This window comes from Dufourea novaeangliae, unplaced genomic scaffold, assembly GCF_001272555.1.
Source record: "Dufourea novaeangliae isolate 0120121106 unplaced genomic scaffold, ASM127255v1 scaffold364, whole genome shotgun sequence".
Lineage (NCBI taxonomy): Eukaryota > Metazoa > Arthropoda > Insecta > Hymenoptera > Halictidae > Dufourea > Dufourea novaeangliae.
Genome location: NW_015374242.1, coordinates 39,114 through 64,177, shown reverse-complemented (window position 1 = coordinate 64,177; position 25,064 = coordinate 39,114). Strand labels below are relative to the sequence as shown.

Sequence of the window (25,064 nt, the reverse complement as noted above, 5' to 3'; positions counted from 1 at the left end):
ATTACCACGAGGTACTCCAGTGGTAGTAAATATGCAGTCAATCTTCTCCTTCGCGCAATAGTCCTGAAATTCTTTTGAAGTAAAAGCGGTGCCTCTGACACAAATAATACGTACCGAATTCTCGAATGTTTTCTGTTGCATTATCAATTTATCAATCACTTCCTTTGTGCTGGTTGTCTTGGTAGGGTACAACCAGGTAAACTTTGAAAAACCATCGATGATTACCAGAATGTACTTATATGATACGTATTTAATGGTATATCTCCTTTAGGAATGGGTATTAGATGGCCTTCCTTTTTTCCACACTTTCTTTCAATTATGATACATGGTAAACAACATTCAATAAATTTCTGCACCTTTTCTTCTAATTTTGGTATGTAATAGTCGTTCTCTATGCTCTTTTTCATTTTCTTCAAACTAAAGTGACCATTGTCGTGTGCTCTTTTTATTATGCCTAACTGTAAACATTTTGGAACAACTACAACATTTTTGCCCTTTTGGCGTTTCTTCAAGATGCCATCTTCGATAATATAGTCTTCATACGTTTCCTTCTTTAATATCTGACGGATAATTCGCAGTTTCTCGTCACTCTGCTGCCTGGCTTTTATAGTCGCGATCAAAGTATTATCGATTACTAAAATCGATAAACGGCTAAGGGCATCGAGATGTTTAAGTTTACTACCCGGTCTGTGTTCGACTTCGTACTCGTATTCCTCAAGTATTAATGATCTTAATCTTTCTTCGTAAGGGTCTTTCAAAACGCATCGCAATCGGTAACTAATTTAAATTTAATCCCAAAGAAATAAACTCGCAGTTTTTTTTACCGCATTTATTACAGCTAAAACTTCTAATTCGTGCGAATGGTATCGCTTTTCAGGTTCAGTGGTTTTTCTACTGTAGTAATATACCGGGTGGAACATTTTTTCGTCGCTTCGTTTTTCTAGTAAGATCGCACCATAACCCTCCTTGCTTGCGTCTGTGTGTAATTCACTAATTGCTGTTGGGTCATAAATTCGTAGAATAGGTTTTGTTAACAATAAATTTTTGAATGCAGTGAACGCATGCTCCTGTTCGTTGTTCCATACAAATTTTACATCTCGTTTAATTAAGTTCGACAAGGGTTGCGCAATACGAGCATAATCCTTTACAAATTTCCTGAAATACCCGGTCAGTCCGAGATAACTTTATACTTCTTTTGAACACTTGGGCCTCGAAGACATCGTACTGCTTTTATTTTATTTTCACCCGGATATACCTGTTCGTTTTCTATCTCGTGACCCAAAAATTCAATGCGCGATTTCAAAAATTGACACTTTTTCCAATTAATAGTCAAACCGTGTTCGCTCGCTACTTTTAGTGTTTGCTTAAGTCTACCGAACGCGTCTTCGTCATCTATGCCAGGTATAATCAGATCGTTAACATACGAGAAAACTATTTTACGCTGAATCAATTCTTTAAATACTTCCGCGATAAATCTAGGAAACTAGTAGGGCTAACGCACAGCCCAAACGGCGTTTTATTAAATTCAAACTGGCCTTCTGGGGTAACGAATGACGTATACTTTTTACTACTTTCTGCTACAGGAACATATAAAAACCCATTTTGCATATCAATTACGGAAAATACTCGAGCGTTTTTCAATTCGTTTATTCGGTCCTCCACTAAGGGCATCGGGAAATGGTCCCTTACAATTTTTTTATTGACACACAGATAGTCAATGCACACCCTATAACTTCCGTCTTTTTTAGGTACGATAACCACAGGACTAGCCCACTCGCTCATACTCGGCTGAATAACGTCTTTGTCTAACCATTCCGTTATCTGCTTATTTAATATTTCTTTTTCTTTAGGTGCTAATCGTCGCGGTCGTAGGTTAACTGGCGTATTACCGGTTAATCTAATTGTCGTCTCGATTTCTGTTTTGACATTTTCCGCGGGTTTATATTCTCTAATTATTTTCTCTAAACAGTCTTTAAACGGTTTTTTAATATTTTGTTCGTTTTCCTCAATGTAATCAATATGGCTTAACTCATCACTCACCTTACAGTTCTCATTACACTCTCGATTCATTCTATGAACAATCTTATGCTCATCGCTGTCGATTTTTATTACATCCGCAATTGCGCTTTCACTAACATCTTCAGTTATCTCTGTACGCTCACTATTTTACCTCCACTCATACAAACTTCTACCTTTTGTAGAAAGTTTAATCCTAGAATTAAATCGTATGGTATTGCGTTTTCCGTCACTACGTATATTTTAACGTCGTATTCGTCACCACTAACATTAATCTTCTTTTCGAATTCTCCCAGTACTGGAACCGTCGCATTCCCCGCACCCGTAAAACACATCACACTCGCTTTTAATTCGTGAACTCCCGTTTCATCAAACTTGTTTTTACGTATTATACTAATATCACTGCCTGAATCTATCAGGGCTTCACACTTTAGTTATCCAATCTGAACCTCGTTCAACGATTTCGTTGTTGTAATACAACCAACAGTGGCAGTTTTCTTGTCAGTTGGCTTCTTACAATTCGACGCTATGTGACCGAATTCGTTACACTTAAAGCATTTTGGCCCTTTATCTCTCACAGGACAACTCTTGACCTCATGTTCTTGCGAGCCACAAGAGTAACAGTGCATTTTCCGAATTATTTTACCCACCGTAGGCATCTTCTTATCCCGCATATCTTCTCTCTTCTTACTGCTTCGTTTTTGTCCTATTATTTCCTTCATCTGATCATAAACATCTAAATTTCGTTTCAATTCCTGTATCGATCGCGATTGATACACAACACTTTTATTGCATTCATCGTCGACAATGCCGTCGATGATGTATTCTATTATCGCTTTTTCCTCAACTTTGCCGGTTGCTGCTATTTCAAGCATGGCATACACATACTGTCGTCCGCTTTCATTCAGTCGTCTCTTACGTTTATGTAATTGAGAATGCACCATTGCACTACTAATTTCACTCTTGAATTCTTGCTTCTGTATGCGGATCAAAAATACAGCGTTTCGTCTCGGGAATCGTCTACCAAGACTCGTCAGTGGGGCTGACGGTAGACGACCCCTACCCCAGACGCCTGGGTTGCTCCTCGGCGGAGCTCCTTACCAAAAACCCAAGCGACTGGGAGAAACATCTCCACAGACCGCCTGTCCTATCAAATCTCCTACACTTCAATCTCTTCTTTAGTATTTCCCATGAGACAACGCCTCTTTCGGATGCAAGAAACTGTCTTGCTGAACCACGTAACATTAATAACTCTTACCATAAATAAACTTCTGTAAATCATTCCATCTGAGAAGTTCACTCATCTCTTCAAAGTCGTTTACCCATTTTCGAATTGGCACCTGATCGTCGCCAGAAAAGAACGACAAACTCTCTTCCACATCTTTTATTGTGAATTGACTCATCTGAACGTTTTTTCGAGTCGCCTCCTCGTTTTCTGTTTCGTCTTCGTCTTCTTCATCTTCTGTGTCTTCATCTTCTGTATCTTCATCTCCCTCGGTCCACTTTTTATGTTCGGTTCGCACATACGTTTTTAATCGGTTCTTCAATTCTAGTTTTTTACCTGTAGTCCGTAGCTTTAATTTCTTCAGCATCGTTTTTAATTGATCTACGTTCATTTTATTAACTTCATCTTCGGTCAATCTTTGTTCGTCATTCGGTTCAACATTTATAATCGTTCGATTCGTCTCTTCTTCGAACTCCTCTAAGCTACTTATTTTATCCATCGCGTCTTGCATCGTATTCTTTGTACCTTTGTTAGCCATCTTTATTCAACTTTGCTGTTTCAACTTTCACTCTACCTTCTTATCCACTTCTTTGTCTTCCGCGCAACTGGTCAACTTTAAGCTTTGCCGATATGTGGCCAACCTACCACATGAACACAATTCAACTTTCAGAACAACTTGGCTTCTGAACTAATACCGTAAATAATCTGGTAGATTCTTCCGCGTTTAACCACTTTCACAATAGTTCGTTTATTTATTCCGATCCCGGACGAGCCCCCAATTGTAGGATCGTGAAATAAACGGTTTTGTCTATTTAAAATGTATATATTAAATTCAATTAAAATGGCAGCCAATTAAAAAATACAAAAGTAACTGATAAACATTAAAACGCACAATGCTATTCTTTTCTACGCCATTTACGCAACTATCCCGAACCTCGTCCCTGTTACGCATAACGCGCTCGGGCCCACTCGGTTCCTGTCGGGCGATCTCGTGCGCCCTCGCCGCACCGTCCCGTGCGGTCGCCGCTCTACATATATATTTTAAACGAAACAAAATTAAAATTAAACAAAGTTAAATAAAGTTAAACAAAGTTAAACAACTTATTTCTTATTAAATTATTATTATTATTAATTATTTCTTGATTATTAGTTAATATTTAACAAAATTATTATTTATAGTTAAAAACAACTTACATCTTTTTTGGAATATTAAAAAATAAGGTACAATACTGATAGACGAAAGCTATGAAAGGACGTTTACTAACGTAGGGTAAATCAACCAGTGAATGACCGAATTGTTGAATTCATGGACGTTTGAAATTAACACTTAAATGTATTTATCTATAACAACAAAACAACTGTTGAAATTGCAACTACATTTATTTTTCTTGAAAATAATGTACATATTGAAAATAATGACATTCAGTTTTTCTTCTTGCTGCCTTTTCCATTCTTCAGAAGTAATTGCATCAATTTTAGGTTCTATATTCTTCGTTTTTTGTTGTTTTGGAGTTTCTAATCGAGGAAAGAGTAATTCCTGTTCCCAAACTTTGTCTAGATTAACAGTTTCTTGTGAATTCTCTTGCATGATTTTACTTATTGAGTCTTTTTGTAAAGAAGAATCAACATGTTTGCATTCTTGATTTTTAGATAGTGAAATATTATTGTTGTTCAATAAATTATATTCTTGTTTAGTAAGATCTTAAACAAAAATGAAAACAAAACAAACAAAAGGTAAAAAAGTAAGCTGAAAATAAAAGTCAAAACGGAGTAAAGCATTTATACCCAATATAACAGCATTAACAAATTCCTCAGAGTTTACAGCTGAACATTCTAATACAGAATCAACCATAAGTTCATTATCCTTCATCAATAAATTTGGAGATCTAATATTATTCAAAGAGGTTTTTCTGATAAGCATTTCTGTTGTATTTTCATCACTCAATAAATCTTTTACATGATCAATAACATTATTCTCTATCACCAATACATTTTGAGTGGCATGAGGGATTGGCATTTCATTATTCAAGGAATGTTTATCAGAATGGTCCTCTTGGCTGATATTTTGTGATTGATTCTTATTTACCCTAAAATTATTACACGTATCTTTTGAATTCTTATCAACTATTTTCTTTGATGAAGCATGTTTGAATTTTTTCCACATATTAAATAAAAGAATTTCTGTTTCTGGAAGTCCATTTACTTCATAAGCTGTTTCAAATTGATCTAAAATATTTTGGGGTATACTTGATTGAACTTTCTGTAAATTAACATCCTTGAGAGTTATATTTTCATTGACTACTTCCAAGGAAACATTTTGATTCATTAATTTGCGTCTATTTGATTAGCACTTAGAATAATCTATTTTATCTGGATTAAATGGATATAGACCACAGCACTCAAAAGATTTTTTAATAACTTCTGGATCACAAGCTTGAATATAAGCAGCATTGAAGATTGATGCAAAATTTGCTTTAGTTATTGACTTATTTGATACTTGAGCATGTTCAGCAACTTGTTTCTGCCAACACTTTTTGAGTGGTCTGAAGATTTCTACATCACAGGGTTGCATTATACAACAAGATACGATTAGCCACGCAGAAATCATGCAACTTTAAGCTTATGTGAGATTTGTGTCCATCAAACAATAAGAGAACTGGAAATTTAATACTATCATTAACAAGTGTTTATGAAAACCATTTTTAATAAAGTTATTAAAAGTTTCAGTGGTCATTCAGCCTCTTGGACTATGTCCAATTATATATCCATTAGGTACAGATGCTGCTACTTCCTTAGGAGGAAATCTTTTACATGGATAAACTATCATTGAAAAAATTTCTCCAAGTACATTTTTGTATTTGTCGAATCCTTGTCTGTCTTCTTTGTTTTCATTTTTTGTATTTACAGATTTTATCAAAACGTGTCCAAAAACGTGCTCAGCAGGCTTCAGTCACACATTTAGTATAATTTTTAATTATTTCAGTAGGCAAACAGTAAACAAAATTTAATTGAATTGTTTTTCAGAAATTTGTAAACAAGAATTTATTTATAATTTTCCATGTCATAAAAATGATATTTCAACTTCAACAAGTATTATTCAAATAGGCCAAATTTGCTAAATTGAAAGAAAGGAAAAATTTCCTACGTTCGACACACTCGGAGTCGGAAGCTTGGCGCTAAGCGCGACCCTTGTCTATAAATAGAATGGGAATGGTATCGGGATTTGCGCTTTCGTTACTCTACTACATAACAGTTGGTCACAAAAGTGGGAACGGTTGTAGGCCTGTAAGCGGACCGTCGGTCGTACAGTGGGAACGCTTATTGTCTCGGTATGGGAGCGCTTTCACACAAATGCTACTTTTTCCATCCCTGGATTATAGACATCTAAATATGTTTAAATAATGTTCAAAGTGAGAAGCACACCGAAAATGCACCACTTTTTGCTGATATTCTTTCATTTATTTAAAAAACTAAAGGTCTAGGAGAAAATCTAACTATAGGACGCGATACAGCAGACCTTTATGCCCAGGAAAGTGTCAAGGAAAGTTACAAAATTTGTTTTGTTTTAAATAGGGAAAGGAAATGGTTCAGCAAAATACGCGGCGGCGACAGTGGTACTCAATGACGGCGGTCGCCTTGCTTTCCGCTCAGCGTAACGGAAACGCTAGGCGCGCACGGAGATTATTAGATGTCTATAATATAATAATAATTTATATCATTTTATTCAGAAGAGTCCAGAGAATTGTTTCGTGTCAAAAGAAACTAAATAACTATTACTGTAAAAGCACAACACAGTCCCAAAGTTGCACAGTTGCAATTTTCTTTTAAATTGATTTTTTCAAAAACTTGACGTGCTGGAAAGAGACGGTTAGCAGATTCGTATTCAGCTCATGAAGATCTATCAGAAACGCTTATTAGAGGTTACAAAAACGAAAAAAAGTTTTAAAATGAGCTGATGTTAGACGTGGCGCCTGGAATGGTGGATCTAAAGCAGAAGTTATCAATTATGCGATTATGTAGACAAAATTTAATTTCTCACGGATATGTTTTCATTAATCCATTCTTATATTTCTACTTTTGTGATTGCCATCAATAGAACTCTATATGGATGAATCAATTTGACGTATGATAAAAATTGGTAAACAACCCCGTTAATCCATTTTGTCTTAACAGTTGTAATTTTGTGTATTTATTACTAATGTGAATCGAAACAATATTCGTTATATATGTGGAACGAGTATTAGGACTTTTCTCTTTTTCGGGAGATTATACGTTCTTCCATGATCTCACTCACAATCAGAATAAATTTCCCATATTATTTTAATGTTAATAATCCCCCGTGGCGTCTAATATTATTGAGTAATTGAATATTACTGAATAATTATTTTACTGAAAAAGTTATTTGTAATGATTAGTAATTTCTGTTTTGTGTATGCACCCATCCTTTTGTAGTTATGACAAATTATAAACTTGGAAAGCAGTACTCAACTACATAGTACATTGATACGAAGTAGGCAACGTTTTTAACGTTAAATTTTTTCATTGCATGCAGATTCCAATCGATATTCCTAGAGATTACACTGCCTCAGACCTTGACGAAGAACATCGTGTTGCTTACTGGCGAGAAGATATTGGGATTAATCTTCATCATTGGCATTGGCATTTGGTGTACCCATTTGAAGGAGATATTAAAATTGTGAACAAAGATCGTCGTGGAGAACTGTTCTACTACATGCATCAACAAATCTTGGCTAGGTATGTCTTTTGTGTGATACATCGTGAAGTACAACCCTTTAAGTGTTTAGTCCAAACGTAAATGTCACTCTCTAAGAATACTTTAGTATTCTCCGCATCTTCTACAACGGGAAAAAAACGAAAGCTGGTGCGATCTAACATGTACAAGCAACAATAGGAACGATCGTTGGGTCTTGGTCCGTCAATGTGGTCAGCAAACCGTTATAAACGGGCAATTTCTAGACAGTTGCAGATGACGTGCAAATGTATACTGTCTGTTACGCTGGATTTTATTTTCGGGCCCTGGTCAGCCATGTGGCCGTGGTCCATTGCATACATAGCGCCTCTCTCGACCCTCGCGACTACACGCGCCTCCGCAAGTTGGACGTCGGACACTCCCTGAGTGCCGAAATTGGGTAAAACTTCCGATACCCTCCGAGATTTTCTCAAAGTGGAGGCTACGAGAGAGTGACGGTTGCCGCCTAGTAAACCAAACGGTCGGGGTTCACAAGTAGTGTTCCTTCGAGACGGATATAAAATACAAACTTTGACCGTGATTGGGACGCATTGGCTTGACTGTGCGATGTGTCAAGCCTCACAGGTAAACAACCGTAAGGCTGTGTCCGAGTTAGCGGTGTGTATGTGTTGTATGTGCGAGTGCGATGTTTTAATGCGACAGCTGACCAATAATTCGGCAAGGTACAATAGGCCAAGGTGCCCACGAAAGACGATCAAAAAACCGCGTCCTATTAGCGGTTGGTGAGGACAAGTGAGTGAGAAGAGAGAGAGAGAGAGAGAGAGAGAGAGAGAGAGAGAGAGAGAGAGAGAGAGCGTCGATTTCGAACCTACTGGCGAATGATCTCTAAGACAAGTCGATCATTCTACAACAGTTCAGTTCCGAACACCAAACAATAAAGATCAGAAACAAGCCGAGTCTTGTAATCATATATAGTATAATTTGTATCCTGGGTCTCCACAGAGATTCCACCGCAAACAATATCTTCTTAGAAGATATAAGAGTACACGCACCGACTCACTCCGACTTGAGTATTGCGGGTACAAAACAAGTAGGATGCGGAGATTCTCCTCACGGCAGGAGACGATTCGCAAATAAACGGTGGTCGTTCTGCGTTAATCCCGACTTTTATTAATGCCATGCACCTACCTTGGGGGTAGCGCTACAATAGGTGCCAAATGATAACAATTCGATAACAAATTTCTTCCGAGATTCGGCTCTCGTCGCAATACAACTAATTAACAAAGTGATTCGGTTACGGCGTCTCAACTAGATGGTATACGCGGTAACGTATGGCTTGAGGAACCCCGAGGAAATACGCTCGTCCGCTATTCGTGGTCGCACCTGCGAATTCGCAACCTGTCACAGAAGGTGGGAGGCTGTCCGATGTTCTAAATACGACTATTCCGCAATCAATTCACAGAATCACCCGAGATGAAATTGAATGGCTTACTGCTACGATTTTCGCCTAGACGTCGTGCGCTAATTCGCGTCGTACTCGCAATTTACGAAAAATAAACACACAAACGCTCCAATTACTTTGTTCGCTCATAACGCTCGCAACCGAATGATTTGCCGAAAATTTCTGCAATCGGCCGTAAAACGTTTGACGGTCTCCCCCTTTCCCCCTTTCCATCCTTTCCTTCCCCGTGTGCACCCCCCCCCCCTCCCGCGAATCTCTCCAGGAGTATCTGCCGATCTTCAGGAACGTCGCGTTTCCAGGGAGTCCTCGGGGCCTGAGGATTTCCCCGCCAATATTTCCGGCTCCCCTGGAGTCGGGCCAGAGTACAGTATTCATTCCTGGACACGTCTTAGCCCCTAATCCGGGTCTCTCCCGCGGCTACCTTCGTTGGGAGTCATTGCTAACATGATCCTACTCCGTTGGTACTGATGTTCGCCTACTCCGCAGTCAACCGGGCTGCCTCGCGCAGTAGGTTCCTCCACCATTGTTTGGCGGTGTGATCCCTTCATAAGCCGGAGACCCTTGTCCCAATCATCGGATTATCCGATTATCGGATTATCCGACTCCTGGTCTGGGTGAGGGAACACGATTCCAGAGTAGAGTGTCGCCTAACGTTCGTCATGGCCCTGTAATGGTGTGCAGATGCTCGGCGTGGACAAAGGCGCGCTTAGTCGCTATTCAAATTGTCGCAATTTCTCGGGATTCCTCTAGAAGCGCTCGTGTGCCTGCGATTGCGTGTGGTAAGCGGTGTTCTGCGGGGCAGAGAGCGGTGCGATCTTATTGCGATTACGTTCCAAGTTCGTATTTGGAGCGGTCTTAAGGGATTAGCCTACTTTGGGGCCTAAAAATACAATTTATTTTTAGTAATTTTTTTTGTGATCATCATGTAACTCAGAACAGTATTAAAAGACATTTGGCGGCGAACTGTTGACTGAAAAATTGTGAAATGGAAAGGAGAGGGAGAGGGAGTGTTTCGTCCTGGGCCTGCTAGTGGACTCGTCAGTAAGGCTATCTAGCAGACCCTGCCTTAGACGCGGGGATATACGATGGTCGGTTAAGGACGTATATATACGAACGAGGAAGGCTTCAGGTAGTTGCGGGAAAGGTGTCAACTAGGTAGACCTCTGATGGCGAATCTAGGAAGGAAGGTAGTGCCGCCACAGACATTTAATGTACATATGTTCAGGTATGTGAAAGAATTTTTTTCGAACAAAATGGAGACTGGGGCTAATTCATGTTGGCTGTTTTGTGCGAGCACCCAACGGCATGCAGAATAACTTGAAAACGGCTTGAGATAGTACAAAAAGCGTACCATTTGTATTTTCTACATGATATAAACTAAAGAAATACACCGATATTTTCAGAAATATGATTTTGTGTGCTAACGATGGATAATTGAAAAAAAGTATCACTTTGTCCAAAATATTTTGTATAAAAGTGTTCTTAGCAACAAAAGTTTTTAACATACTGCAAAATCTCTACGTATTTATTTAGTAAGTGCCACGTAGGAAAGAAAAGTTTTTCACTTTTTGCACTAGGTCTAAGTTCTCCTGCACGCCATTAAGTGCTTACTCAAAACCAACTAAAGTGGATTAACCCCAGCATCGCCATTTCGTTCTACAACTAAGTTCTTTCGTGTACCTGAAGATATGTACAAAGTATGTCTTTGAATAGATTTCCGATTTACCTCTTCATGTTCGAAAAAATTGGTTAAATCAGCTTGTATTTTTAGGCTCCAAAGTGGACCACATCCTTACGGGTACCTTCCGGACAAAATTTTTGGAAAGTGACATAGGGGAAGGATCTCCTGCCAATTGGTCTCGGGAGTTACTGAAATTTTTTCCAAATTAACATTCAGTTTAACATTTATTTCAGTACTTGAAATCAATTTACTAAGTGTTAAGGGCACCCGTCCGCTATGTCACTTTTGCCCCTAGCAGAAGCAGGGGAACCAACACACCGTGATGTATGACGTCATAGCCTACGTAACATGTATACACAACATAATTTCAATTGCTCCTTGTTAATAAGTTGTTATAAAGATATCTGACCATTGAATATTATAATACAGATCAGGAGCAATTTTTTGGCACAATAATATTTTTGTAAAATGACTATGTTTACTATCTGTTTTGCAGATAACACATTTTTGCTTTTTTATTTCCGAATATCATTAAATGTAATAGTTGCGATGGGAGCAATTTTAGATTCCGAGGGAGCAATTTTTTAAGATAAAAATTGTTACGAAATACTGCGTAGTGTTACGTACCGAACCATGTATCCCGGTTTGACGCAACTTTTCGGGTCCTTGCTCCTACTCCCGCCCTAAAGCATCGGAGTGTGTAGAGCAAGCCGGGAAAATATAGGAGAGGAATGGATTGGAGGACGAAAAAGAGAGGTGCGTTTCGCGGGGACGCGACCGTAGGTGAGGGGCCGGGAGGGAGCACTTTGTTCTTGACATGTAACGGCCGCGGGACCGGTTGAGATTGTGGAAAACGTAACACGTCATACGGTAGGCGCTCGTTTATTGCAGCCTTCGGGGCTGTAGAGAGCCAGAATTTTAGGAATATTACAGTAAACGAGCTCCAATCAACCGCGCTCTCCCCACCACTGTAAATGTAGACAGTGTAAGAAAAACAGCTGTTCTACCTATTTTTCCTGCACGTCGTTGAGTCTTTAAAGTGACTGTACGCCCTTTCCTGACCGTGGTCCGCTGACACTCCGTGCGCGCGGATTGCCACGATTTCGGTCAATTTTTAAACGCTTATAACTAACAAACGAAGCATTTTTCGCAATTTCGTTATTCTTGATTTTCGTCTTATTTTGCCTCAAAGAATCACCCCTTAAATTTTTTCCCACTAGTTGTCGAACACCCTGTATACATACGACGGGCGAGCAGCGGCAATCCCCACCACCGCGAGGATCCACGGTGCTCGCGATCTACGCCATGGAAGCAGGAACGCGGAGCTAATGCCCCTCTATCTAACGAGAATGCGTGCGCATCGATCCCCCCTAGGTGCTGATCGACGGAGGTCGATGCGAGCCCATCAATCAGCACTCTGCGCTGAGAACAGGGGGACGGCACTCCCGTGTTACGAATCGAACAGTGTTTGTAACGTAACCACAGTTAAAAAGCGGAAGTGGTGAACTAAACTGCAATATGGCGGGTGTTTCATATAAAAATTGAATACTTAAAAAGTTAGTCTGGCCAAAATTTTCTCACGATTTCTCATATTGTCTAAATTCATAGAGTAAATATGAAAAATGTTTGTTTTTTTAATATTTTCTCAATGATATCAGACAATATGAGAAATCATGAGAAATGAAAAAACTTATTGTATAAGGAAATTCATAAAAGGTGAAAGAAATAATTGTATACAATGTATATGTGGTAGTAAATAAATTTATTCATGATTAAAAAAAAAGAAAAATTTCTGCGCTGGGATGAACATTTATAATAATGTTCTGCAAAGTGTCTCCAACAAACTACTTGCGTGACCAGTTCTTTATGGCTCAAAGAAAGGAATTTTTTATTTTTGACTGCAGCAACCCATTTTTGTGCTATATCTTCCTTTTGAGGAAAATGATGCGAAGGATCTTTAGATTTAGACGGACACTGAGAAACAACACACGTAGACTGATGTTTGATGTCGCTCATTGTGGGTATTACAACACAAAATTTTGTCCTATTCAATCTGAAATAACTATAAATGAAATACGTGGTCAGTTTATTAATCAAACAGTTACGATTCAGTCAAAAAAGGTTAACACTACATTTCAAACAGTTCTAAAATTAACAATTGAAAACCCTTTACGATACGTTTATCTATCACTAAAGACTACACATACCCGAGTTTCAAACAAATCTGAAATATTATTCCAACAAATGTTCGATTCCGCGTGGAATGACCCGTACTGCTCTGCAGGAAAGTCAATCATTGAATTCAATGCATATTGGATCACTGTTTTATCTAATATTAATAATCTAATATTGTTAAACCATATTAACATAAAACAGTTACTTACTTGGAAATTTGTATACAATAATCAATAAGTTTTTCACTTTCTTCGCACTATACAAACTGCACATAAGCCAACACGTGGATACACGAATGGCATCGTGGCGTCGTATACACTGCCTGATACGTGGTACGCCATATTGCAGTTTAGTTCACCACTTCCGCTTTTTAACTGTGGTGGCGCTACAAACACTGTACCAATTGGTCCCATAAAATTGTTCCATGAATTGTTGGCGAGGAAGCACAGGGACGTAAGGGGTACTCTCCATGTCTCTGTTGAACCAGTCTTTGGCGCTCATCAAACTGCATGCAGTGTGATATGACCGCTAGAGTAACTTGAGATAGCAGACAGATTTCCGACACGCGACCTGCTGCACGATCTACCTCGCCAGCCGCCATCACCACCAACACCTTACATTTCATTGTGGGAAATATGAGCTGGGTCTTTTGCCAAGATATGTGCTTCAAGATAATGTGATGGCTGGGCCATGTGTGCTACAGTATAATCGCTCACGTTCGGTTCGAGTCGTGGACTAAACATATGTTTTCTTGTCGTTACGATGACCACCGCTATTGTTATCGTACGGAGCTTTAAAAACTTCAAAAATGATTTCATAGTAAAAGGGGCAGCGATCCTTTTACAGATTTGTCGACTTAGCCACAGCTTCCATGCTCGTGGAAGGAACTGAATATCAGTGAAACGCGACAGTGTACTTGGTTGGATAGAAAATATCATGGGATTTCATGGTGTGATGTGTATGTAACGTACTTGGCTCTAAAGTCGTTTTAAAGTCCTGATTCGTGTTGTTCTTCAATACATTGCATACTCGACCGAACTGGCGATTTAATACTTTATTTTGTTCCTAACAAATACACGCCATATGGGTTAGTTTACACGCTTCTGCAAGCCTCGTTAACTGGCAACGGTGTAACGACCGTCATAGTTACGGGGGACGAAAACAAACAATGGGTGTCTGAACTGTTGGGAGTGGATTAACGCATTGAAGTTGAAAATATTGAGGGTACTATGGACAATGATTGCAATGCGGAGGAATCTACGATTTCATGTTTACGCACAATGAGCACCTCAAACACATATAGGTGTATATCGCATAATGGTGCGTGCGTCATGGGAAATGTATTTAAAATTCAAAATTTTATAAAAATCAATGGGTCAACATGTTATCAGAACTAAATTGTTGTCTCGTTTATTATTCCATCCTTCCTTCCTTTTCCTTTTCATAGTATTATGATTTCAATTTTTGCTAACCTAGCACGCAGCTGCAACAACGGCTGGTGTTGTATGTGAAAGGGGATAAATATAGCATTTGGTGAACAATGTGTAATATCAGTCTATGTATGTGCTGCTACTACGTTGTCGTACCGTAATAACGCAATTCACGTAAAAACACACTATGCAGGTGAAAAGGAAACAGTGTATCGGTGACAATGGTAATTTCTATGGATCTAACGTGATATAAATATTTTTTCGTTAATAATGGTTTATATTTATATATCATCGGCGCCAGTACTGGCATCGAAACTACCGTTATTATCGATGTTATCGCCGTCGTCGTCGGCATCGGTACCATTGCCGTACGAAAAAGAGCCACAGAATTCACGTATACCGGGTCGAAGATATTAATTGGCAAGTAACCATTTCAAGGAGATTGATATTGGCATAAACGTTGGCGAGGATTGCTGCGTTGATTTGACTACAGGAGATAATCGAGGGAACGAGATACCCTTCCCTATATCAACGTGGAAAGAATTGTTACAAATATGTGTAGGAAGCGTTAATAATATGTAGAAACTAAACGCTGTTTCCAGCCGGCATCCCATTGTAAGAAATATGAGCCGCGTCTTTGCTGAGACGTGCATTTCTTCAAGATCATGCAATGGACCGGTCACGTGTACTGTTATTTTGCAGTCGTGCCGATTTAACGCCGCGTTCTGGCAATACATTCGTTTATATGAAGCATTTCACACGTGACGCGGTTTTCGGCTGCAACTTTGTTTCTTGTTTGCGTCCCGTTTGCGTTAATTTTGTACCTGCATTACACGAGTAGTAAAATAATCTTAACAATCAGTAATTACCTGATTTTAGAAATCTTTTTGATTACTTAAAGGAGTATTTAATACTATGTTTTCCGATTTAGGTGAAGATGAGGTGAAGTTTTATAAGTACTTTAGAATAGGGCTATTACTTTTACCCGGGTAAACAAAAATTACCCGGGTACCGGGTACACATGAGATATCCGAATAATGAGACACACGCTTCACACTATATGAAAATTTCTTTACAACAGTAAAAAGTATCTTAATGGATCCTCGATGTAATATTAGAAGAAAATGAAACTAAAAGCGGCGATTAAGAAAATATGTTTGATATAGAATTTGGAGTAACAGTAAAGATGCGTAGGTACATACAAGGTGGGCCAAAATTCGTGACACAAATGTGGTCAAGGTGGTAATACGTCTCAAAATAAGACGACAATTGAGAATAACGGAATTGGGTTAGGGTCTTTGTGTTCGAGAAAATGGAATTCGAAAATTAGTCTGAAACGCATGTATTCGTCATGGTGGCAAGTAAAAACGGAATGTACTGAACAGCTGCGTTAGCCATGTTCTATTCAATTGCTTGCGTAGTCAGCAAATTTTCAAACTTCATTATCTTGAAAACGAAACCACAACGCGATTTCGTTATTCTTGATGTTTGTCTTATTTTGAGTCATATTATCTCCCTGGTGTCATTTAACCACGAATTTTGGGATACTGTGAATAAAGTCTAATATCAAAACAATTTGTGCCGCACACATTCAGAGCCATAGTTCATATTTTTCCAAAGCACTTGTACATATTATTGTGTGAAACAGTGATACAAGCGAGATCTCCCCCGCGGATTAGAATTTCGCGAACAGCTAATAACTAAAAAATAATAACTTTCGTTCTATTTTATCATATTGTATGAGTCTGAGAATTCCTTCCCGCCTGTTGACAAAAATCCTGTTTACAGATACGTGTGTTGAAAGTGTATCTTAAGTAATAGAAATCAAATATTTTGATTTTAAAATTCTTTCAACAAGATTACTGACGGATATTAAATAAAACTCAGTTGTTATACTTTCAGGTATAATTGTGAACGTTTGAGCAATCGGCTTGGACGTGTGAAACGTTTTATTAATTGGCGTGAGCCAATCCCTGAAGCTTATTTTCCAAAGTTGGATTCTATTGTTGCTGGACGCACATGGCCCGCACGGCCTAGTGGTGCCATTCTTCAGGATATCAACCGACCAGCGGATCAATTAAATTTCGATATACAGGATTTAGAAAGATGGCGCGATCGTATATACGAAGCTATTCATAACGGATCGGTCATCAACGCAAAAGGTGAAAGAATACAATTGACCGAAAGAAATGGCATTGATATATTGGGAAATATAATGGAAGCTAGTATCCTCTCCCCTAATCAAAACATCTATGGAGGTCTTCACAATTTTGGTCATATTGCTTTGTCTTATTGCCATGATCCGGATCACCGTTATTTGGTACGTATATTGCAATAACTTTGTATATTATAAGGATTATTTGAATACCGAGTAATTAATTCATATTACTGTAATGAATACATTTAAATCGATTGATAAAATATTTTTAAATGGCGCGTACTTAATTAATATGTCAGACCTGGTTTCTATAAATATTGTGGTATTATGTAGCCCAGAAAATTCGTGTGGTTTTTCTTGATTCTTGATGAATCAATTCAGCATTTTGTATTTAAATATTTTGCAATCACAGTTTTTTATAGCTGAAGTCTTGGAATGTGTCATTCATAAAATAAATTTTATTTTCTGTACATTGTCTTTCGTGGAGAAATAATTTTGAGTACATTCAGTGCTTATGTTATTAGTCATGTATTTGTGTTATAAGTTCCAATTCAGCCTGTTTCATTTAACCTTTTGACAAGAAAGTGCGCGAACACTCGAAATCACGAACGTAGTGACGTAACCAGGACAGTAAATCATCAATGATTGCTCGAAAGCTCCTTGGCATTGAGTGCTCACAATCAGACGTCATCCCCACCACTGGGCGCTTGACTGGTTCCACAGTGGACCCCAAGTGGTGGGGATGACGTCTGAATATTCAGTGCCAAGGAACGTTCGAACACTCATCAATGATTTACTGTAATATGCAATTATTATTGATGCCGCATGTCGCATGATTGTATAAATCATTTCACTCAATCCTTTGAAAGGATAAACAACATTTTTAAAGGATTTCACTCAAAACTTTAGAAAGAGATTTTTACGTATAAGGTTTATAAGATTTCGTAATGCGACATGTATATCTCAATTTGCATTTTTCAAGTGAATTTGTGAAACTGTTGTTGAAGTTTCATTAGCGAGAACTAAGTTGAAGCAAACAAATCTTTATTTTATAAGTTAAAATTCGGAATTATAATTACATTTAAATAAATATTAACATATTTGACAGTTTATACACAGTTTTAGAATTATACATTGTTAATGATAATTACCAGCTATATATTTCTAGTATGTGAAATACGTCGGGCGCTATGGGTTAAGCCAAATTCACACTAGCGGGCACGGTACGTTCAGATTACGTCAAATCAGGTAGCGATCTTCATCGCTTACACGTAACGTAATGAGAAAAGTATGAGAAAAACAAATTCAGATTGATCGTGATCTGACCGTGAGTTTGACCACTATTGTGAATCTGGTGTTATACTACTTGAACAGTCGATTCGCAGCTGATACATAGGATCAGTCGATGGCCTAATTCAATTCATGAATGAAATGAGTAGAATCGAATGGATCAAACCAACTCGTAAAACAATTGCAAACCGCATCTCCGAGTAGATCTAACCCGCCATGTTAGATGCATTTACGCGTATTTCGTCTGTATTTTTAACAATTTATACCTCAGAAACGAAGTCTGGAACGCAATTTTGTCATTCATGAATTCCGTCTCAATTAATTTGGCCTGTAAAATCCGCACTGTGAATTTGTCCCACGTTTTCATTAACATCCTTTATTACATTATTATGTACTTTTTCAATTAGGTGCCTCTTGTTCTTGATTTATTTATTCGCTTTTGTAGGAAGCAGGCGTTAATAGAAGAGTTTGCGAGTACGTTGAACCCAAAACAGCTGATCGGGATTCGCAAACTCTCCTATGCCCGACAGCGTGTACGAATGCGTGTGTGTGTGTGTGTACGTGAGCGTCGGCGGTATTATGGTTATCGAAACGTGTTGATATACCGCGACGAGCAACGAAACGTCAGCGTCCGCTAAAGCGAATAGCGGGCGTCGAAGTCCGTTGACTCGAACGTGGAAAACAAAGGAAGAACGTTGACCGATGCGTGGATAAAAAGGACGTGTCCGCGGCGCGCAAGAAGAGTCATACGAAATCCACGATACGACGATCACGATTACGATTACGATCACGATTACGATTACGATTACGATTACGATTACGATTACGATTACGATTTCGACTACGGATTACGATTACGGATTTCGGCTACGATTACGGATCACGATTATTTGTATATCATGGCAGCGAGTATATGTTCTGTCTCGACTTGTACTGTTTCTATTGTCTTGTTCTCTCTATAATAAACGGATAGATAATCCAACCAAAATTCTATCTTACACTTTCCGTATTAAAACGTACGTACGAATTCTTAGGTAGGAATAGGCTATGAATTTATGAACAACTTCATTGGTTTTCATTGCATGTCTTCGAGTGATTTTAAAATGAAAAATAGATACTTATGTTTTAATAAAAAGGTATCTACTGGCTCCGTTTTATTTGTATCCTATTAATTTTTAATTGTTAAATTTTATTTTTTGTTACGCAGGAGAGATTTGGTATTATGGGCGATACTGCTACTGCTATGAGGGATCCAATATTCTATAGATGGCATGCTTTCGTCGATGATGTTTTTCAAGAATATAAAAATTCTCTACCAGAGTATACTGTACAACAGGTTTGTACACGTATATTTTACTGTGATTGGAAACTACAAATTATATGTGTATTTATTATTATAACGGTACACTAATTTCAAATATGATCACTGTAAAGAATGTTAGTACTCCAATATCTTGAGTAATAAGATCAATCGATTTCGCGAAAGTCCCGGGTTTAGGAAACATTACTGCATGCAATGGACTACTTTATAATTCGAACGATACAATCATCTCCTGACTAACACCAAACTACTGTGCATTGAAGCGTTTATTAACCCTTTCGCTGCAGTAGATTCCAACATAAACTATTTTGCAGCAGTCGGCACATGTATGAAAATTTTTCAAATTGCACAGTGACAGTAGTCGCAACAGCACGCAAATTATACAACTTATATACAAATTACAAATAATAAGCGCTTTGTAACAGGCGTTATTGAAACCACAGTACCAACATTTGTTGATGAGCCATATCGGTTGAACGCTTACAATTAGAAGCGCCGGAAATATATTTCGAACGAAATTTTAAGACGTCTATATGCGTCAATAGTAAAAAAAGTGATAAAAGCCTTCATAATTACATTATCAAAACTCATGTCGAGTTTAAAGAAGTTTCATCTAACTTTATAACCTGAAACGATTCTGTTGTAATTAAAAATTTATGGAACTATTTTCTACAAAAGTTGCATAGTTTTGTTGGGGCCTGCATATAGTAACATTAGTTTCATTTTGTTTGGAGGGATTAATGGGATACAAAGGTCAACATGGTTTTTCAAATGTATTACGCGGAAATTAGTTTTCGGGCCCCGGACAGCCGTGTGGCCGTGGTCCGCCGCGAACAAAGTCCCCCTCTCGGTCTCCACAACTATTCGCGCCTCCAGTAGTTCAACGCCTGGCACTCCCCGAGTGCTGGTATCGGGTAGGAATTCCGATACTTCTGAAATTTTCGCAGAGTGGAGATTACGAGAGAGTGGCGATTGCCGGCTAGCACGCAGGGTCGAGGTTCGCAAGTAGGATGCAGAGAGTCTCCTCACGGCAGGAAGCGGTTCGCGAATGAATTGAGATCGAATCGCGTTAATTAAGACGTTTATTAAAGCCACGCGTCTACCCTTGAGGGCAACACTTACGGTTGCCTACGATAATAAATTCGATAACAGTTTTGTCCGGAAATTCGGTACTCGTCGCAATACAAACTATTTAACAACTGAACCCCGAGGAAATCCGCCCTCTCGCTACTCGCGATCGCGCCAGCGAACTTGCAACTTCTCACAGAAGGTGAGAAGTTGACCGACGTTAACTTGATTTTATTTTATCGCAACCATCTACAGATTGACCCGAAATGGAGGAGATAGCTTACCGCGTACAGATGTTCGTCCTATGTCTCCGGGACACCCTCGCTCGCACTCGTACAACGTAACGAAAAACGACTACTTGAAAGCTAGACACAGTCTTACTATGACGTTCGTTCGTAACCTAATGACGAGCCGCGGATTCCGTCAATCGGCCGTAACGCTGGGCGGTATCCCCCTTTCCCCGTGCCCCCGCCGCGAATCAGCCCTGGAGTATTCGCCTGACTTCAGGTGCTCCGCGTTTCCGGGACTCCTCGGGCCCCGAGGGTTTCTCCGCCAATAATCCCGACTCCCCTGAAGTCGGGTTGGGGTACAGCGCTCAGTCCCCTTGATGCGCCTGTACTCCCCAATGATAGGTTTCTCCCCCAGGCACCTCCGGTGGAAGTCCTGTGCAGAAGGAGGCGCCAGTCACTGCCAATATGATCCGACTCCGTTGGTGCCAATGTTCGCCTACTCCGCAGTCGACTGGCCGCCTCACGAGGTCGGCTCCTTCACCGTTGGTTGGCAGTGTGGTCCTCTCGTAGGGCGGGAGACCCTCATCCCAATAATCCAAATAATCGGCCGATGTCCAATAACCCAATGGCGGCTCCTGGTGAGGGTGGGGGAAAACGGTTCCGGAGTCGAGTGTTGCCTTACGCTCGTTACGGCCCTGTAATTGCGCGCAGTTGCTCGGCGCGGTCAAAGACGCGGTTAGCCGCTATTCAAAGGTTCGCAAGTTCTCGGGATTCCTTTAGGAACGCTCGTGTGCCTGCGAGTGCGTGTGTGAGAGATGTTTTGCGGGACAGAGGGCGGTCCGGTTCTATTCGCAATACGCTCCATGCTCGAATTTGGAGCGGTCGCGTTACGCTATTAAAAAGCAGCGTAACAAATGTAATACTTTATTGTTTGTCGTTGCCTGATAGTCACTTTAAAGATGAATTCAACGTCCTACAACTGTGACTCCTTCAAAGTCACTAAAGGTTGTACAACAACGTTAAGAAACAAGTGAAGCGTTCTGAAAGATGAAACATTAAACAGAATGTTATTTCGGAGTGGCGCCGAAAAGAAGATGGAAAATATTTTTTGTATGATCTTTAGTGACGTTTAAGGACTATTTGTAACCGCGTTATATCATTATAATAATTGCAAGAGTAATAGAAAATATTCAATAATTTCCTCTATACAATTATATGTATATAATATATCTATTATGATTTTAATAGGAACTTCTAGTCAATAGTAATATTTAATTCGTGGATGCTCTCAAACGTAATGAGAATGATATTTTTATTATACTTCTTATGAGATGTGATTTTTACAAAAGTTTTTATATAATTTTTATAGATGTAAAAAACGGCATACTATGCAGTCATGAACAGATTTATATTGTTTTAATTGCGCTATGCAGAAATGTACAGAAATAACTTTATACCATATTCAAATTCGTCTTTGGTCCAGAAAAAATTCCATGTGCTTATTACAAACTAGATTTATTCATGCGTGACTTTTTCTGAACATTAACAAATCAGTTAAAATCATCAGTCAGAATCGAAAGGAAATAGAATACAACGACATAAGTTCTGCTTTTATGAACAACAAAACCCGTTTAGAAACATAAATGTCGACATAAAATGCAATGGTTATTGAATGAGAATATTACAAAATATCAATCTCAGAACCTATGAAACAAATCACCTATACAGGGTGTCAAGAAATTATATGTCGTGGCTACCATAGCCGGATTCTATACCTACTACTTTCGGTTTGGTGAAGTTCAAGGTAAGAACGTTACCGCATAATTGACCCTGACCTTGAATGTGAAGGTAAACTTTTTTTGTAATTGCATTATATTTTACTCATCGTGAGAACAAAAAGTCTGAAAGGAACCATTAATCGGAACTCAACAGATCTCTGGAAAAATGATGTTTAATCCTAGTGTTCATAACTGGTTACCCGGTTGCTCACTAAGGACCTCGAGCTCAAAAATTTGTTACGATCTCGGTAAAATGTCTTCAAATCCCTTCAGGTTCTCGTTATTCAACCAATTTCTAATCAATCTATGTATTTACAGTTGAAAAATATTTTTGTTACTATATTAAAAGTCGACTTCAAAGTTGACAATACGCTTGTTTCATAACCGGAGTACCCGGGTATTCACATAGCAATGAATCAAAACTGACGCATAATTTAAGAATGAAACTATAATAAATGGTTCTTAAATACAATTAAAACAATAAAAGAATACATAATTGTAGGAGCTTTGGAAAAAATAAGGGCCCAAGCGGGATTCAAATCCATGACCCCCGGCAACGAAAGCCGAGACTCTACGCACTTCTTCATAGAGCCTTCCTACTTTCCATTGATGTTTTTGCTGCTTTTGTTGGATATGGAGGTCTCGATCCCACACTCAATTTTCTCGAAAACTAAATCTCGGATGAAAAAATTTTCGTCTATATTATTTTCTTATTTTTTCACGAGGAAACACCGCGTACCCGCTTGTACATGTTATTCGGCTGCACTCTGTATATGGTGTATTTTATAATTACATACCTTGAAAAGGTAATTCTTGACAACATGATCCTTAGTACCGGTTTCATTGTCTTTGAAATGTGTTGTCAAGGCCATCGTTCTAAACAACTTTTCCCTATACATATAATAGGCGGTATCTCTTAGTTTCCAAGATATTCGTAAAAAACTGCTTCTACTAGTGCATTGAATTTTGTCTATACATATATTTTTGCTTTGTAGGGAAATGTTGTTCAGAATGATAACCTTGACAACATATTTCAAGGTCATTGAAATCGGTGCTGAGGACCATGTTCTTAATAATTACTGCACTTGAACGTACGATGAATAAAACAGCAGATAAAAGAAATACAATATTTTATTCAGAAATACTTAAGCACGTTCGCTCCATCTGAAGTTTCGCACAAAATGGAACGCTTTCAGCAACTATGTTGTTAAATTCCTTTCTCCAATTGAAAGAATACAACATGCAGTTGTCTCAAATAAGTTTTAAATAACGGTCATTGGTAGGCGGGTATCTGGGACCTCAGTCATGAAATAGTGTGGAACTTTCCGGTTATAAACACTAGGGGTAAGTTTCATTCATCTTTAAAGTAAATTCATTTTGTAGGCATCGGCACGAGGCTTCCTTGTGTGAACAGGGACCGTGGTGTGAGAATCGGCACTTGGCTTTGCCGTGCCGACGAACGCCCGCTTCTTATTGTTAATTATCGCGGGTTGGGCGACGAGCCGTCGCTGCGACGCAGTCCGCGACATCAAAGGCGGAAGCCGCCCCTGTGTTATCGGCGGCGATCTCCGATGACGATCCGCCGAACACAGAGGTCATGAGTGTGTGTGCGTGTGTGTGAGTGTGTGTGAGAAAGGCTTTTATATAAGGAACGGATATGATGACGAGTCAGTCAGTCTCGATGCGTCGACGTGAAACATTAAACTATCTTACTGTTAAACGTACCAGATTCTTTCTCTCCCCGCTCGACATCCTACAATTTTTAGAATTGAAATATCGTGCTATTGGCGAAGCGACAGGTGCCGTTTTTCATTTTCAACTGTATCTTTCATTCGAAGGCGTCGAATATAACTTCGAGTAACTTTCGGTAGCACGTTTATTCGGGATGTTGACACCGAGCGTTAACGACCTAATGTCGACACTGGCCATTTAAACAAGTGAAACAGTGTTATACAATCTCCCGTCGAGAAAAGCGCAGTATCTTTCGGCTCAGATGCAAGATCGGTAGGTAAACAATAAACTCCTAAAAGCAATAATTTGGTCACGGAAGAGTTAAAGATGAGCCGCAAGAAACAACGCATTCCTTGACGAGCCTCGGATGGTCCTCATGAGAGCGCGTCCGCATACATTATTACATATGAATAAAAATACAGTTAAAAATGAAAAATGTCTGCTGTTTCGCCAATAGTACGATATCTGAGTTATATCTGACTGCAAGATTCAATATATTATTGTTGTTATTGCACAAAACGAAACGATATTTATTTGTTGAGAGTATACAGCTGAGAGACGAAACACAGTTTCTGACCAACAGATACACAGAAAGATTTGTTATACAGTCTGCTCGCAACAACGGTTTCTGGAGCTCTGACCACGTGCGTAGAAAACGTAGTTCATTAGGAGCGGCACTCACACACCTGCCGGCATTTTTTTACACCTAATTAGAGACACTATTTGATATACCTACTTTACCGACTGACACAGAGACCATCGACTAATGAAAATATGCATTGAATACT

General features: G+C 39.0%; 1 protein-coding gene across 1 annotated transcript in view; it reads left to right on the top strand.

The window, feature by feature from the left end:
- Window positions 1-25,064, top strand: part of LOC107192492 (phenoloxidase 2-like) — a 45,698-nt gene that overhangs the window by 9,605 nt on the left and 11,029 nt on the right. Inside the window, exons 2-5 of the mRNA XM_015581767.1 lie at window positions 7,794-7,996; window positions 9,360-9,362; window positions 16,603-17,020; window positions 19,356-19,484. Of these exons, the coding sequence (XP_015437253.1) occupies window positions 7,794-7,996; window positions 9,360-9,362; window positions 16,603-17,020; window positions 19,356-19,484 (753 nt within the window). The remainder of the gene's footprint in view (window positions 1-7,793; window positions 7,997-9,359; window positions 9,363-16,602; window positions 17,021-19,355; window positions 19,485-25,064) is intronic.